At 34.7% G+C, this 18,033-nt stretch overlaps 1 protein-coding gene across 1 annotated transcript in view; it reads left to right on the forward strand.

Annotated features, from left to right (window-relative positions):
- Window positions 1–18,033, forward strand: part of LOC146995348 (pyrroline-5-carboxylate reductase 2-like) — a 52,846-nt gene that overhangs the window by 6,948 nt on the left and 27,865 nt on the right. Inside the window, exon 2 of the mRNA XM_085823457.1 lies at window positions 16,235–16,305. Coding sequence (XP_085679583.1) covers window positions 16,235–16,305 — 71 coding nt within the window. The remainder of the gene's footprint in view (window positions 1–16,234; window positions 16,306–18,033) is intronic.

The following is an 18,033-nucleotide window of genomic DNA, read 5'->3' on the forward strand; positions in this document are numbered from 1 at the left end:
TTAACTTATCGGACAGTGATTAAAAAAGAAAAGGTGCATCTCCGAGCGCGTTAAATATTTATCACCTACAAGTTCGATCGTTGTTTTCATTGTTTGAACAAGATTACAACGGTGTCTGAGTTAGAAATAAAAAAGAAACAGGAAGTCACCACTTTTCCCACTCTTCTGTGTAATTTCCTTTTTTTTTTTTTTTTTTTTTTCTGTTCTTTTTAGTCCAAAGGGGCTTTGTCCCTGAAGGACTATTGTTTTCGTTTTGCGATTTTGCGTCGGACTCATAAACGTCGGTTCACTTTTCAAACTATTGCCACAAAATGTTAGAGTCCTGCATTATATTTGAAGAAATTAAATAATGAAAAATCTGCATAAATGATTATCTATTTCTCGCATTGTGATAAAACAATGGTACATAGAGCCATCGAATTTTGAATGACGAAATCCTACTGCGAATATGGGCATCTGAAATCCCAAATTTGGAATTTGTTTTATTATAGATTTTATATTTTGTAAAACTTTAACGAATTTTTGATTTACAAACTCAATGCTTTAAAAGCGAGAAATGGCAACGTTATATATATAAAAAAAAAAAAAAATACTTTTATCTCCAGCTCGCGAGACTGTGTATATCGGAAATTCTAAAGATATGCTTAATTTAACATTATTTTGCGATATTGCTCTTGAACTGAATTTTATGGTTTAAGTGCAAAGAACATGATATTTAATAAATAAAGGTAACACTCAAAACGTTAAAAAAACGCCCCTTTGGACGTAATTTAAAATCTGAAACATTTCAGATTTTTTTTTTTTTTTTTTCTTTTCCGGGATGGTGATATGTAAGTAAACGTATGATTTCACCTAATCGATTCAATTTACTCTTAAAACAGATGAAACTTCTCCAAATCCTTACACGTTATGTACGATGGGTTTTCAAGGGGTTTCCGAAATGATTGATTTTCACGTTTTGGGCCCGGTAAAGTAATTCATAGAAGCGCTCTAACTTTCAGTATAAATTGAAAGTTAATGTTCTACGCTATTAACATTTAGAAAATATGACTTGGCTGATATTCTTTAGCTTTCCTTGTTTAACCATCTGTATTTTTTATCCGATAACCACTGAGAGTCAGATATGTCAAATAAATCTACTTCGAACAAAGCAAAATATATAAATAAAAATACATAGTAATGTTGCGTGCGTAGGGGTTCGTACTAGATTGAATGCATAAGTCCGATAAAAGATTAATAAAATTTATTCTTATCACAACAAATATAAAAAAAAACGCTGGAATTATCCTGAAAGATATTCTTACAATATCACACAATATAATCAGTAGCTATATTTTAAACTACTAAAACGTTAAATTAAACGCAATCTACAGCGCAGAGAAAGCAAATCCGATCAACAATAATAGCAGCTAAGTAAACAACAACAGTTATCTAAAATAACTGAGCTGAGATGTCTCTCTCCGCCTTTTTAAGGCTTTTTAATCGATTACGAGAAACTTCTCGTAATTTCAGTTTTCTCGAGATTTCTGGAAAGCAAAAGAGTAGAATTAAGGGTCACAGCTAATACAGTAGTCAATTACATTTATTCAGTTCGTGTAGTTTTACATTTCCGGCATAGCTTTCTCTTAAAATATGTCTCGTGCTGCATCGCACGAAGATATTAAACAATTTTAATTATAATTCTACTAAAAATAGCCAACTAAATACAAAATCCCTAACAATAATTTAAAAGAGGCCATATTGCAAACTAAAATATAATTATTTTATTCCATGTGATTTTATAACAATAGATTAGTCTGTTATTTTATTGCAATAAGTTACAATTTATATTTATAAATGATTTTATTACAACAGGTACAAAATACAATAACATATAACCATCGTGGTATATTCGGAAGCATCGTATATTTTCATGTTTCTTACATGAAACTTACTTGTTATTTCAAACTTAGTAAATTTTCAACGCTCTCGAAGAAAATAAAAATATAATTGTTATTTATTGTACTATACGGCTATAAAATATTTTTACTGTACATAATAAAACAAGCTAAGGTATGATATTGTTACGTTTTCTTCTTCTGACACCAGTTGTTACGCTATTTTCTTCTTTCACGTTCGTACGGGGTTCATGTGGATTTAGAGTGAATAAAGACGACAGCACTTGGTGAAGTATCGAAACACACTTTATTTACCAATATTAATTAGGAAAGCCTCCAAAACACTTTTACAGTCGTCGAAGAACTACTATAAACACGCTGACACAGCCTTCAGTTTATCAGGCTATAACGGTGGAGACAGCTTCACTGCAAAGCACCAGAGTACAGCTCCCGACTCTGCTCTCTCGTTCTCGGAACTCCACATACTCTCGAGACTCTCCACGCTACAACTCGCGATGCACTCGAATACACACAGAGCACAGCTCCCGATTCTTCTGTTCAGTCGCTCCCGGAGCTCAACGCGCTCTCTCGACGATGCACTAACCGCGATACACTACGAGACTCTTTCGGTGCACTCGACGACCCACTCGGCGCTAGACTTCGAGACACTCGCTCAATGACTGACTATCAACTCGCTAGACGAGGCACACACTCGCCCTCTCGACGAGGCACACTCTGACTGCGAACCAGCAGGGTTTTTATAGCCTTTGGCTGGTGATCGAGAACATTCTGGGCTAAACCGGTAAGAATTTGTTCCAGAACGTTCTCCATCCGTCCATGGCATACCGAAAATTTTTTCGCAAAATATCGCCAAATGGGCGATTTGTCGCCAAATGTGGCAACCCCGCCTTTCTTTGCCATTATATGGAAACCCTAAAACTGTTTTGTGTTACCGCGCCTGGACATTTCGTAACAATATAATATGACTAATTTTTAATTCTAAGCTTGATTTTTATTGTTACAATTTTTTTGGTCTCTGTACAATGCGTTCTTGCGTTCAGAGTGTTTTTTTTATCATTGGTGAAGATGGTGGAAGAGTGTATATTACGTATTAATTCACGAAATTTCTAGATAAATAGGGTTTCGCGTACAGTTCAATTTTCTTGAAGTCTACAAAAGTTTAAAGCAGTACTGTATGTTGCAAAAATGATAATTAAATGAGAAAATTAAGTAAGCCATAGGAATATTTTTAGGCTTTATAGAAAGACAAAGACAGCGAGCGCTCAAAATCTGCAATAAAATTCAGTTGTAAGCCATTAGTAAGAGAATTTGTATCAAAAGTTAAACGTGCTTGATAATGATTAAAGATGTACACCATTAGAATGGCTGTAAGATGTTATAGCAGAGTCCCATTTTTATCTACAGCAGATTTCCAGTATTTAAAGCCAGTTATAGGTTTGAGATGTGGTGTCCAAATTCTTAATTCTTTCAATTTAAATCTATTGACTAAAAATCGTTGCTATGGTGGCCTCTGAGTATTTTCAATTTTAAATTACTATTTGATCTTTTTTGAACGCTGATACAGTGTCAGCATTGTAAATGAAATCAAAATATGCCTATATGCTTTTTATGGTCGTATTTGATTATATTATACACATCGTTTTACCAGTTTTGATATTCCTCTGAATTACACTAAAAAGATTTTATGCCATTCATCTTTCTTGCTTACTTCTTCATCTTTCTTGCTTACAAGAACTTCTTATCAGCCATAAAAGTTCTTGCTTTGGATGTTAGAGGGTTAGTAATACATTTCATTACCTAGGTATTAAAGACTTTAATAATTTATACGAAGACTGACGTAAAACTTGTCTTTGTCCTCTTCATTAATTTTCTGAGGAAGAGTAATCAGCAGAGGAACTGATGAAAAGTTTCCTTAGCATTCTGTCAGGGTCAGATAATCATCCATTTGGCATAGCTTTCAGACAGATCTACTGACATAGTTATCAGGATCTTGGGCAGATCTTGGTTACTTACTCTTGAATAGAAGAAAGTTTGTGACACATTAAATTAGGTTCTGCTGTTGTTTTTTTTTTCCACTTATCTTAATTTGGATATTTGTTCGAAAGCTAGTGTTTTGCTTTATTTAATGCTAGTTAACAGACTAGTCCTGTGATTGTCGCATCCAATGGGGACGAAACAAAAAGCGAAATTAAAGTCTTGATGTTGAATCCTAAGTTCTTAGAGAAATTAAAAATGTGATAGTAGAAAAACCATACCATATGATCAAATTTTGGAATTTGTACAACTGGTTGCCTATTACATTTAGCGTTCATTCCCCTAAATACTGCTATTAAAATTGATTGATAAAATATTTTTTTCTCTGTCATTTTTGATGAGTTGTGTAACAAGAAATAAGATCCCATATAATTTATTACGTATATGATATTATTAGATTAACAATAAAAAACTGCTGAAATTTACAGACATGGCTTTTAAGGCATTTCTTCACAATGCACAAAAGTTCTGTATTCTGTAGTTAAGTGGATGCTTCCGAAATGCTGTTCCTGTTTGTAAATTTGCTACTTAAATGTAGGTATGTTTCTTTCAGATAGCTGTATTACTCCATTTTTATGCATTTTTCAGTGATTTGGGAAAATCTGACCCTTTAGAAATTTTTCGTCCCGAAAGTTCGGATAAATTTGCTACCAGGACAGCAGATTTTCATTTCGTCTTAATCTTCAAACTTTTTGTGATTTTGTTTTTTGAAGGGCTCCATTTTCATCTTCTGATGCGATGGCAAAGTGAATACTAGACTTTGTAATTCTGGAAAAGGACTCATATACAGTAAGACCCCGCTTAACGCTGTTTCGTTTAGCGCTGCTTCGGTTTAGCACTCTTTTATTTCAACCCGGGGATTCCACGTAATCGCTCGCAGCATACGGGGATTCCCCGAAATATTATGCAGCGATATATTTCGCTGCAGGTTTCAAATACATATCCGAAAGAGTGTACTTGTACTTCTTGTTTGGTGCGGTATTGTACAGACATATTTTGAAGGGGTAAATGTGGAAGATGTCGAAGAAATAATTCAAGAAGCAGCGGCTAGTCTTTCTAAGGAATTAACTGAACAAGAAGAAAACAAAAATGTTGACAGCAGTGATTCAGAAGAAGAGCAAAAAGAACTTTCGATGGCGTTTGTAAAAAGGAGTTTGTCTACCATAACTGAAATAATGGATCAATCAATTCGTTGAAAATGATCCGAATTTTGACAGGAGCTCAAAAGTAAGGCGTGGTGTTAGAGATGCTCTATCCGTTTATGAAGAACTTTTAAGAGAACAACGCAAAAGAAAAAGGCAAACAACATTAGATGCTTTTGTCACAAAAAGGTAGAACACTGAAAACGCGGAAGGCTAACTAAATATGACTGACTTAGAATTTTATTTGTTTTTTTTTTAAGAATATTCGTTTTGTTATTTATATTTTGTTTTTATTTTTGCAAGAAATAATAATGTGGTATTAATTTGGGCTTTAAGAAATAAATGTTTGGTTTTATTTTTATTAAAAAAACATACTTTTTAAATTTAATACCTAACCAATTTCCTAGCCATCTTCCCCTAACCCCAATATTTACATGTAAAGATAGCCCCGTTTAGCGCTGTTTCGCATTACGCTCTACTTTGATGGAACGTATCCCCCGCGTTAAGCGGGGTCTTACTGTACCTAAAATTGAGACAACGTTTTCGCTGAATGTGATAGCGGATAATTTTTTATCGCAGTTGAGTTTTCTGTCTCGATTCCCTTTTGCGATATCTTACAGCCTAAGTAATGAAATTCCTTGCGGCGAACTTGCAGTTTAAAGCATTTATTTTTAATCCTGCTTCATTTAGAAGCGAAAACATTTCCTTATATATTCGTATATAGCAGGGGTGGCCAAACTTTTGGGATCCGTGGTCTACTCCACATTTAAAAAATCGAAGGCGGTCTACCAATGGCAGAGCTAAATTAACGTAACGTATATGTTTATATATTTATTTTCGGTAACAAAAAAAAAGTTAAATTATCTATTTTTTCTAAAAAAACTTAATATTTACAAAATAAAAATTTACTGACGAGAATAATCAAAGTATTCATCAAAAATTGACCATCCTATTCACTTCGTTTAGTTGAAATTTGGCATTGTATATCTGCGACAAGTTTATCATATTGTAGCTGGTACCAGCTTATTGCAATGCGTAAACACGAAATTAAATATTCGTCTGTTAAACGGGACCGATGTTCGGTTTTTATGGCGTTCATGGTTGAAAAAGCTGATTCGCAAAGATACGTAGAACCAAAGTATGATTTCAAATACAAAATTAATTTGTAAATATTTGGAAAAGTTTCCTCAGAAATTAATTTTCAAAAATCAGTATCGCTAGATGCTCTGGATTTAAGAATATATCGCATCTTAATTTAATAATTTCTTCCTCGACGTGACTGATGTGGTATCTATTAAATGCCCTATTTTTTCAGATACTCTATCAATGTTGAAATTTTCATTAAATGGAAATATCATAAAATTGAGTATTTCTTCCAACTTAATTTTCAAGCAAAACATCTAAGTGTTCGGCGAAATCTTCGAAATCTCGGTTTGGATTATGGATGCACTCTTCCTGCATATTTTTGAAGTTTCTCAATTCATGTTTTGTTAATTGATGTTTGTTACCTTTTTATCGTTTATTTGAAAGTTTTAATCGCGCTTATCATGTCTGTTAAACATTTATTCTTTCCTTGTAAATTTAAGTTCAAGTCGTTAAGTTTTGCAGTGATATCGCAGAGAAAAGCTAGTTTCATGACCCATTTCTCATCTTCCAATTCAGTAATGTGCTCTCCTTTCATTTGCAGAAAATTTTTTATTTCTGGTAACAGAATACGAAATCTTTTTAAAAAAGCACCACGGCTTACTCACCTCACGTCTCTGTGCAATAAGAGATCTCCGTACTCTGATTCAGTTTCTTCCAAAAGCGCCTGAAATTGTTGTCTCTGAAGACTTCTTCAACGAATTGAATTGACGATTTTAAAAGCAATTTGCATTATATCATAAGACTTTAGTATTTTTGAACACAATACCTGTTGACGGATAATGTAATGATAGCTGGTAAAACTGGGAATTTCCTCATCATTATTGCACAAGGCAATAAAACCAATTCGATTCCCGACCATTGCTGGAGGTCCATCTGTTGTAATAGAGACCAATTTATATATTGGAAATCCTGTCTTATCAATAAAGTTTTTAAATGAATTGTAGATATCTTGGCCTCTCGTTTGTTGTTTCAATGGAATTATAGTTAATAACTCTTCTTTTGAAGTCATATCTTCGAAAAACATTCTCACAAAAATGCATAACTGTGCAATATCACTAATATCCGTGGATTCATCAAATTGAAGTGATAGGAAATTACAAGCTTTTAAATCGTCATTTAATAAATCTTCCAAATTATTATTCGTAGCTTCAATCCGTCGCATCACAGTGTTACGCGATAAAGAATTATTATTTATTGACGATATTATTTCAGATTTGTTTTTAAAATCATGGAAAAGCACTTCTCCCGCTATACAGAAAGCTTCTTTTATCAATTCTCCATCTTCGAATGGTTTTTTTTTTGCTTTATCAAAACTTCTGTAATTTTAAACGACGCCAATGTTACTGCTTTAGCTTTGGTGCCTGGTCTCGTAAATAACGATTGCTGTAAATGTAAATTCGACTTTAATTCATGCACTTTAACTTTTCGAAGTTCACTGCCGATTGGAAAGTTTGTAGCGTATTCTAAGTGCATGGTTTTAAAATGTCTTTCGACGTTTTCTTTTTTTTTTTTTTTGGTAGTGTCACACTTGAGTTACATAAGAGACAAACACATTTCTCCTTCACCATAACAAAAAAGAAATCATCTTCCCACTCATTGTGATAATGGCATGCTTTACTTCTCTTAGCACAAGTACCTGGCTGAGTCATTTTGGACAAGTTGTTGAAACAAAAAATTATCGTATCAGTGCGGTAGGAAGCGAGCGACCTGCAACGTAAGACAATTAACTGAGAACTGAAACTAAATGGGCAGGACTTAGACTCTATAATTGACCGAGCTATTGCGAAGAGCAACGTTGCCGGTTCCAGAATTAAAGCCCAAGGGCACTTGATATAAAGAAATACGGACGTGGAGAAAATCTCAGATGAGAAAACGGAGAAAAGGGGAAGAAGAGAAGTACCAAAAGGAGCAAGACAATCCAATCGGACAAGTTCGCAAAACGTGACGAGCGATCATAGCTTTCAAGGAGGACCCAAGACAATGCAAATCAATGACAACAATATGAAAAGATACACTACAGCAATAGTTCCAATGACAAATTCAAATACTACTAAACAACCTCAATCAATAGTGTTAAATACAACACAATACAATACAACTATACAGCACAATTTTAATACAACTATTCAACGCAATACACTACAGCAACTTAACAACAACCTAAGCAACCTATTTACAACACTACTATATCATCACAATGCGAAAAATCTCACAGCATTAGTTTTATAATTCACCAAGAATAATATTCAAGCTACAGAGGAACTTCAATCAAAATCGGATGCATTGGAAGTATAAACAGCTACCGATTAAGGAGCTAAGTGAAAAAATTGTCGTCTCCTCCCATGAAGGTGTGAGCTGCAAGTGGTCTGACGCTTCTATCTTCAAACATAATTTCATAATTAAAGACTTGGGAGTAATTAACAAAGTCACATTGCACAGCTTTGTTGAAGAATTTTTCATTAGATCTTCTGATGTAATCTGGAATCGTCTCAAGGTTTAAGTCTCTGTGTAAAAGTTTATTGCGGATAAGATAGTGTGAATCAGTAATAATGCCCAGAAATTTGTTTTGCACTACTTGTAATTGATGCAGTTGAGTTTGAGTGACCGTGTTCCAAGCAGAAGCAGCATAACAAAGTATCGGTCGAATGCAAGTGGTATATATATATATATATTTTTCAGTACGCAAGCTAAGATTTGAATATTTTCCAATGACCGGGAGAAATCTGCATATTATGCCCATGGCTTTGCTGTTGACACTATTAATGTGGTTAGACCATGTGAGCCTTTGGTTCAAAATAATTCCTAAGTATTTGGCTTTTTTGACCAGAGGAACAACTTCCTGAAAAAGGTAGAGATCTTTAAAAGCAATGTTTTTCTTAGTTTTGCTAAGAATTAAAAGTTGTGACTTGCTAGCATTGATTTTTACGCGTCAATTTGTGCACCAGTCTTCTACAGCACAGAGGTAATTTTGCCTATTGCATGATTAGCTTGGATGGATTGAATTGCAATCGCCGTATCGTCGGCATAACATGTTAACAGAGAGTAATTGTCCAAACCAGGGTGAGGAAAATCTGATATGTAGAAAAGATATAGCACTGGACCGAGAATACTTCCTTGTGGGACGCTGGATCTTATAGGTCTTGAATTGGATTTTTCATTTCCTTGAGCGACGAAGAAAGTGCGGTTCTGCAAAAAGGAGAAGATCAGAAGAATGAGTTCTCTAGGAAGTCCCAAGTTGATAAGCTTGAAGACGAGGCCCTCATGCCAGACGCGGTCAAAGTAAATGAAATGGGCAGGTGTGACGGGTAGACTTTTAGTCTACTCGCCGCGTCGCTATCATCGCGCCACCTACTGGATATAATCTAAGCATCGCACTTTCTCAAGTTGTTTCTATTTAATTCTCTACTGTAAAACGACAAATTCATTGTATTACTTTGCACAGTTTGTTTTAGGTTTTAAAACGTAAATTTTTATTTTAAATAATTCATTAATTCTATGTCATAAGTCATAAATTAAATTGTTAATATCCGAGGTCATTATCGGGATGGTCGCGCGGACTACCTAAAATGTCTTTGCGGTCGACGTCTTGGCCACCCCTGGTATATAGTCTCGCTAGCTATGATTATATCATCTATAAAGATAAACGCCCTTTCTCTGAGAACAGATTATAATATCGTATCCATGGCCATCTGAAATGTAGCGAGAGTTCCGCTTAAGCCAAACGGCATTCTTAAAAAAGGCATAAGCACCTGACTTTGTAATAAATGAGTTTTGGATACATCCTCTGGCATTACATAGATTTGAAAATATCCAAAAGTAAGATCTATCGCTGCCATATAGTTTGTTGATTTAATTATTCTAATTATTTCTTCTATTCATAAACATGATATTTATTAATACTATTAAGTTTTCGACGCTTTATGATCCGTAGGTGGAAGATTCTCTTTCTTTCGGCGTAGTGCTACCGCGTTAGAGTAGTACTTTCGGCATACAGTATATTAGCATAGTAGTTTCGGCATAGTACTACCGGACTACATATGGGAATTAATGTTTTATTCTGCAACATTTCATTCATATTCTTTCCAGTTATAACCTCCTTGACTTTATCAAGGCTTTGGTAAAGGTAAGGCTTTGGTCTTGCAGGTGAGGCAATTACTGTGTCAGTGCTGTGGCTTACAATTTGAGTGCGTCCTGGATTATCGCCAAATAATTTAGAAAAAAAAGTACTTATCAAGTGTTCCAACTTGCTTTTATTTTCAGTCGGTAGGTTAATGAACTCAGCTTCTGGAGGGTGTACGTTTATCTTCACTTAATTCATATCTAGCTGCACCATGGCCTCCTAAAAATTTATTTTGGCCCCCACCGTCTTTAAAAATTTCTTCCCTAAAATTACTGGGGCCTGAAATTTTTTTGCAACGAAAAACATTACCATCTGCTGCTTGTTCTTTATTTGCACGTGTAACATGACTTTTCCTACGCATGCATACTGATTGTCTTGGGCGGCGGCAATAACTTTTGATTCTGCAATCCCAAACATTCGATATCTTTCGAAGTATGTTAAAAAATTTCTCCGGTAGAAAACTGCATTGAGCCCCTTTTCTAATAATCTAATATTGCACCCCCTGGAATATTATTTAACAATACTTGTGTTACAAGTACAGCCAAAATTTTGATTACTACCGTATTTCGTTGAATCCTAGAGGGATTTTCTTGCCTCCAGGGAAACTGTATCCTCTTATCCTTCAGTACCACTGATTAGTTTAAGTTCTATTTGCTTCCTTCCCCCTGTTTCCTCTTTCGCGTTTTTTTCTTGGCGATCGCAACTCGAGGTTGAAAATTCCTGCCTATTTTCAAAACGTTTAATTTCTATCAAATCGTGGTCTTCCTTGTGCTGTAGGCCTATAAAATTGTCCTTTCGCCTTCTGGCGAAATCCTGCTGTACGCGTACTTTCAGCAAATCTTCTGCTTTTAAAATTTACCTGGAGTTCAAACTCTCGAGCTTCCTTGGGTATCTTAACTTGAAAATGTTTTGTGTTTGCGGAAGCAAACTAGGGAAAATAATTAAAATTAATTCTGTATAGAGACTTTCCCATATAGCAACATCTGAATTTTCCTTAATTATAAACTCGATCAGGTTTTCGACCTTCAACTTGCATTTACTGAACAATTCTGCATCTGACGAGGCCCCCCCCCCATATTTTACTACGGGGAATGCTTATACGAGGACGTTGGGTTTCACTTTCTAGTTTACAAAACAAGAGTTTTCCAATACAATTGTACCCCTTTAATGCTTGTCCTCTTAAGGCGACGGTTGCTGTAGTAACTTTCTGAATTTCTGGCACCGGATACAGTAAAAAATGGAAGTTATTTTTTCATGAAAACTTAACACCGAACTTCTTCCATGAGGGTAACTGGTTTCGGTGGAGCTTGTAACCTTGGGGAAGGGGTTGCAGATGAAATATTGAACTGCATTCCAACATGATCCGCTATTTCTGCGAGCAAGGTTTTACGTCTTTCACTATTTTAAATTGTGTCCAAGCTTTTGGTAGACATTAAGCGAATTATCACTTTGTCTGAAATACAGACGAGATTTGAGAAGGGTGCAAAAGACCCTTTATTTAAAATTTAATGAGATGAACAAAAGGCTCACTCAAATTAAAAATCGAAATGTAAAGCTACTTTAAATAACTAATAATCAAAGGCTGCAAAGAACAATTAACGCGAAGCTGGCTCGAATTTCATCGGCGTGAATTTAACAATCCGCAATTATAAAGCAAAGTCTGGACCTCTTATCAGAGGCAGAACACGCTGTGCCTCACGAGTCTCAAACCCTCACTTTTAAATACACACCAGCCCATTTTCATTCTGGCGGGAAAACGGAAGGACAGAAGTGATAGTAAAGATTCAAAACAGAAAATAACTGATTTTATAAATTAAAGGAAACCTCATATATTTTTAAATCTCATTTAGTAAAAATTGACGTTAAAAAGAAAATTTAAATTCTCTTCCCTTCATATAAGAATTGCATCAATAAAATATGCGCTCTATTATGTGTAGAATTTTTAAGCAGAGATGAAGTGTTAAACTTCATAAATTTATTTGAAAACAAGTAAATGCATAATTTTATCTACATGTATATATATATATATATATGTAGATAAAATACATACTACACACACACACACACACACACATATATATATATATATATATATATGTGTGTGTGTGTGTGTGTGTGTGTGTGTGTAGAGAGAGAGAAAGGGAGAGAGAGAGGAATAATAAGTAGAATGTTTGTAAAATGAGAAAAATGGGTAACTGTTTCGTACCCGACATTGCCATGTTTATCCAGACAAAAATGCCGCATTATAATCGAGAAACTCTGAATACATAGTTCTTCGTGTCTTAAGAATTAAATACAGAGGTAAATGCTTTGAAATGTGTGCAAATATTGTCTGAATCAAATATGTACATCTTGATCGTTATTAGAAGCCGGTGATTTGTTTGCTTTAAAGAGGTATGTTTTGCTTAACATCATGCTACAGTGATTAGTTAGGGAACACGTTTACGGTTTTGGAATTTTTATATTTCGGAGTAGTTTAGAATCTATTGCGATTTAAATCCGTCGTGTTTTATTCAGAAATCATATCTATACTCATTCATTCGAAATTTGGAGACTGGACATCTGTTAAGGATACAAAATGGGATTAAAATATACTTTTTAATTTATAACATAGTATAATAAGAAAAGAAATATCGTTTTAAATTAATTTATAGTTGTTGAAAATAATATAGATGATTTTGAAAACCAACAATATTATCTACATGAGGCAACAATATCACAGATTTTAGAATTTTTCTATTTCTGTTGGAAGTAAGTACTATCTCAAATGTCTTTTAATAAAAGTATTGGTATTATACAGTAAAGTAGCAAAGAAAGTTTTCGGGTTTCGCCAAATATTTAGTTAGTAATTCGAGCTCTAATCAGCCTTATTTGCAATAAATACCATTAATTTGCTTTTTCCGTTTTCTTCTTTTCTTCAAAAGATAGACAGTAAAATATCTCTTGAAACATTTTATAATATTCCATCATTATATGTCTTGAAGATAAGCAAACAGACATACTATAAAGATGCTTTATTTTGCACCCACTAAGAGATTTGGGTAAATGCATTAGAGTTGCAGTCACAGCTGCAGATAGTGTGATTTTGTGCCAAATGATTCCTAGTCACCAGTCTTTCTTTCAGTAGAATTGCGGAAAATAATCCGAATGCGAAATTAAGACACCTGTTCTTAGAAAGTTCGCAATTTACGCTACCTTTCAGCAACTTTGCATCGAATATATTGTATTGTAAGTTAGTTAAAGGATAATTGAATTTGAAGCAGAGGAAATCTCGTGGTTGGACGAGAAGCAGATGTTTGGCTGAGAAGGAAGAAATTGCAATTGAATTATTACAAGCATTGCTGTTCCCTTTATTAAGTTCTCTATGAAGGCATCTTTTCCATTGTAGAGTTAGGTATTTTTTGAAGCAGGTGTGATGAAAAATAAGCAACGCCTTCGCCGGAAATCGAACCACGATCCACTGGAATATGCGCTCAGCGGACAGACCACCACATCACGAAAGCATGCCAAGAAGGCGGGAGATATATCTTATATACGCCCCTTTAAAGGGTGACTGGGGTTTTTAGGGGACCCAATCGCCAAATCCTGGATGTGGAGAATCATCATCCACCACCCTTTTAGTTCGAGCGCCACCGTAGAGACATTAGGTGTTTTTTTGAAGCAGGAATGATAAAAAAATAAGCAACACCTTCGACGGGAATCGAACCACGGACCTCTGAAATACCGGTTCAGCATGCAGACCACTACATACAGCTAGCCCTCGCGTGCTTTGCCAAAATATATTAAACTAAACCAAATAAAACGCAGTCTCTTGATCGGTCTGGATCTTTTTTTCGTGGAATCTTATGATCTTTTATGTGAATTATTTAGTTTCCAAAATTATTCTAAAATTGCTTTAGCAGATTATCTGCTTTTAATTGTTCAATGCAAATGTTTCGTTGATCTTTGTTCTTTGTTTCAAGATTTACTAAGACTCAAGATTTACTTTAGACTGATTTTCAATGGTCTACTTTATACACTGAAATTAAGAGCAAAGTTATTATGTTACATAAAAGGATGAGTACTGACTGCAGAATAAGTTTATTACCTGGGAACATTCCTATAGAAGAAGTTACTTGAATACAGTTACAGTTATCTTGGATAGCAAATTTCGATAGAAGTATTATATTTCCCATCTCTCAGGAAAATGCGAAAAGGTTATAAGGTATTTTCTCTTTCCTTTTAGCATATGCTTTCGTGGTGTAACTGTAGCACACTCGGCACGTATTCGAGAGGTCAGGTTTCAGTGCTAGGGAGGACACTGCACATTTTTCACGGCTCCTGCTTCCAAAAATCCTAATGACTTTAAAATCGTGTCCTTACAAAAAGAGTGGTGTGTGATAATTCGTCACCATCAGGATTTGGCGATTGTGTTCCTTAATCCCCAGTAGCCTTTTAAAAGGGGTATTTTCTCTTTCCTTCCAGCATGCCTTTGTTGTGTAACGGTATCACACTCGAAGCGTATTCGAGAGGTCCAGATTCGAATCCCGGCGAAGGCATTCCATATTTTTCACATTTCCTGCATTAAAAAATCCTAATGACTCTATAAGGTACTATCAGGATTTTTTAAAATATCCCTTTTTTTTTGGTATGACACTTTTGGAAACACTTTTGGTATGACAACGGATATTCTTAAATAAATCTAAGGAATAGTGCCGACTATTTCCTATGCATCAAGGATTTGTAAACTGCAATTTGCTAAGGAAAACTGAAAGTTACGAAGCACTTTTTATTGTCGTAGGTTCTTTGCCGCATTCGTTTAACATGAATCCTGTACCAGTTTTTGGCTGTACAAATTAATTTGTTTTACAGACGGAAATAAGATGAATGGTAAGGTTGGCCTTGCGTTTGTTGTTTATGAAAATAAACAAGAAATAAACTTCAAACAGAACAGAATTAATGATAAGTGCTCTGTATTACAGGCTGAGTTGCTATGCTTTGCTGCGAAATGGAACTCTTGTAGTGGCTTGAGATTAGTGCGCATTTTAATATGTAGTGATTCTTTCTTCGTTACAATTATTTCAGAAAATTAGTGTTTCAGAACAACTTGCTGTTGAAATTCAGGTTATTACTACTACCTTGCAAGATCTTGGTTTCGACATTCATTTTGTTTACGTTCGTGAATGATGTGGAAATTTTGGAAATGAGAGGGCTAATGCTTTAGCAAAGCTTACCAGTGGCGGTGATGAAGATGTAAAGCATATTCTTGTGAGCCTTCATCATATGCAGCAGTGGAAGATACTTCAGGCAACTTTTAAGTCTTGACCACCATTTTTTCTGCACTTTTTCGGACTAAAGAGAAAATTTCTGATTTTCGGAATTTCATTCTCAATTAAGGTGGTTGAGTTATTCTTATTTTATTACTATTTAAAATTTAATTTAATTTTTTCTTCTACTTATTTGCTATTTTTTATAATGTTTTCCCCATTTGCACATTCGTTGTTCCCCTATTGTACATCATCAACAAAAAAGAAACCCTACTCAAGAATAGTATATAAATAAAAAAAGTGTTTACTGTGCTCAAATGACGAAAAAAATGATAATTGGCCAATAATAATAATAATAATAATAATAATAATAATAATAATGTGCTATATACACTCAGTATTTTGTATCAAACTTTTGGGTGAACAGATGGTATGCTTAGAATCTTAATATTTAATTTTAGTTAGAAGCTATTTAGATAGATGATAGTCAGTAAAATTATTAAGTGGTTTTGCTAATTTGTGGATATTTATATCTTCACTCCTTCAAAGATGAGATTTAAAGATCCTTTATTAAAATTAATACTCAATTTTATGTATTTTTATTATTATTTACTACAAAATGTCTTTCCTATTTCTTTTCATTTTCAGAACTGACACTTCCAGAAAAAATTATTTGCAGTTGCCCCCGTACTGATGTCATGTTGTTGGAACAAATGAGGGTGAGTGGGATGATCTTAATTTAAATTTTACTTGATGAAACTATGAATATTTCTATCTGAAGAACATTTTAAAATGAATGTCTAAAGTCTAATGGAGTGCATATGACATATGGCCAGTTTAAAATACCGTAAAAATGTTCTTGAGATACACAAGCGGTTCCGATGTTTCCACCTGTAAACATAAATGTTGAAATGGCTCCAACTATCCTTACCGCTGTTATCCAGAAGCTTTGGTATTCCTGTAAGGGCCGTGGAATTATTGTTCGTAAATAGAGAAAAGACTAACCTTTTTATGAGAACACAGAATTCTCACAGTGAACACGGTGGCTTTATCGATTCTTGAATCGTTATCGCGCCGTACCACGTGCGTCGCAGAGGAAAAAAACTGGAAGGACTGGTTTTGTCTCTCTCTTTCTGCCTGTCGCCGTGTTAACGAGTGTGTGGGGTCTTCGGGCCACACACACAGCTCTCGCCATCGTCCACGGTAAAACATAATGTAATCGAGCTGATATTCCTTTGCATAAGACGGAGGAGAAAATATGTTCTTGTACGAAGAATATAAGAACTCAGGTAAACTTTGCTGATTATGCTGCGAGGTAAAAATTGTTCCTTTGCTGTGATTCAACGTGTATAATCCTGATAATTGGATTTTTCGAAGTGCCGACCATGTGCGCCAAATTCAAGCCTATCTACAAGAAATCTTCTCTCTTCTATCGCGAATAATTGCACTGCATATTAATTAAGCTTCTTGCAAGATGCTGATAAGTAATGTGCCATCGATGCTGTAGGATTAGGAATTACAGTATAGCGTAAGAAATGAACGCTGTGAGAGTCCCGTAGGACTAACGAGTAGGACATGCCGAAAGGCATTCATAAATGTAGTTTTTTTTGTAACGTATATAATCTAGGCTAATCAAGAAAAGTGTGTTTTTGTGATTTATCTAGGCTAATCAGGAAAGGTGTGTTTTGTGTTTTAATAAATGTATATTTAAAAGAGAAATACAGACTCTTGCATGCCTTATTGGGTAAGTCATTTTATTCTTATTATTAAAGATCACGCAATGTACTAATCACTAAATTTTGGTTTAACTATTTACGCGGAATTAATTCGTTTTTGATACTCTTAGTATCGTTACTTTGATACGATCACGGCCAGCAACACCACATTAATGGTGCCGTGACCAGGATAATAATATTAAAGGCACCGCTTAATGGTGCCGTGACCAGGATTCTTCTTCCTGGTCCAGGATTCTAAATTGACCAGGATTCCAGGTGACCAGGATTCTAAATTCTCAGAAGCTCTCAGACCAGATTTAAGACTGGAGGTTAAAAAACTAGGACCTGTTGATTTTGCTACTGCTGTTAAACAGGCAAAGAACATAGAAAAAGAATTGGAGGATTCTGGTAATAGCTCACAGACACATGATTTTTCACCTGAATTAAATACATTAATTATGCAACAAGTGCAAAATAATAGAGCCATTGAGGATTTGTCAAAAAAATATTTAATGAAATTTTACCTAATGGTAGTGTAAACAATGTAACTAGACTAGAAAATAATGCTACACAAAGTAGTAATAATAGAGAGTCTTGTCATATTTGCCAACAGAATGATTGGACTACAGAGTGTCCTTATTTTCCTTCAAACAATAATTTTCAATATTATACACAGGCTAGAAACAACCACAGAATAAATTTTTATAGGGGTAACTTTATCAATACAAGGAA

The sequence above is a fragment of the Stegodyphus dumicola genome, chromosome 9, assembly GCF_044657685.1.
Source record: "Stegodyphus dumicola isolate Sdum_Otavi_A_Nest chromosome 9, ASM4465768v1".
Lineage (NCBI taxonomy): Eukaryota > Metazoa > Arthropoda > Arachnida > Araneae > Eresidae > Stegodyphus > Stegodyphus dumicola.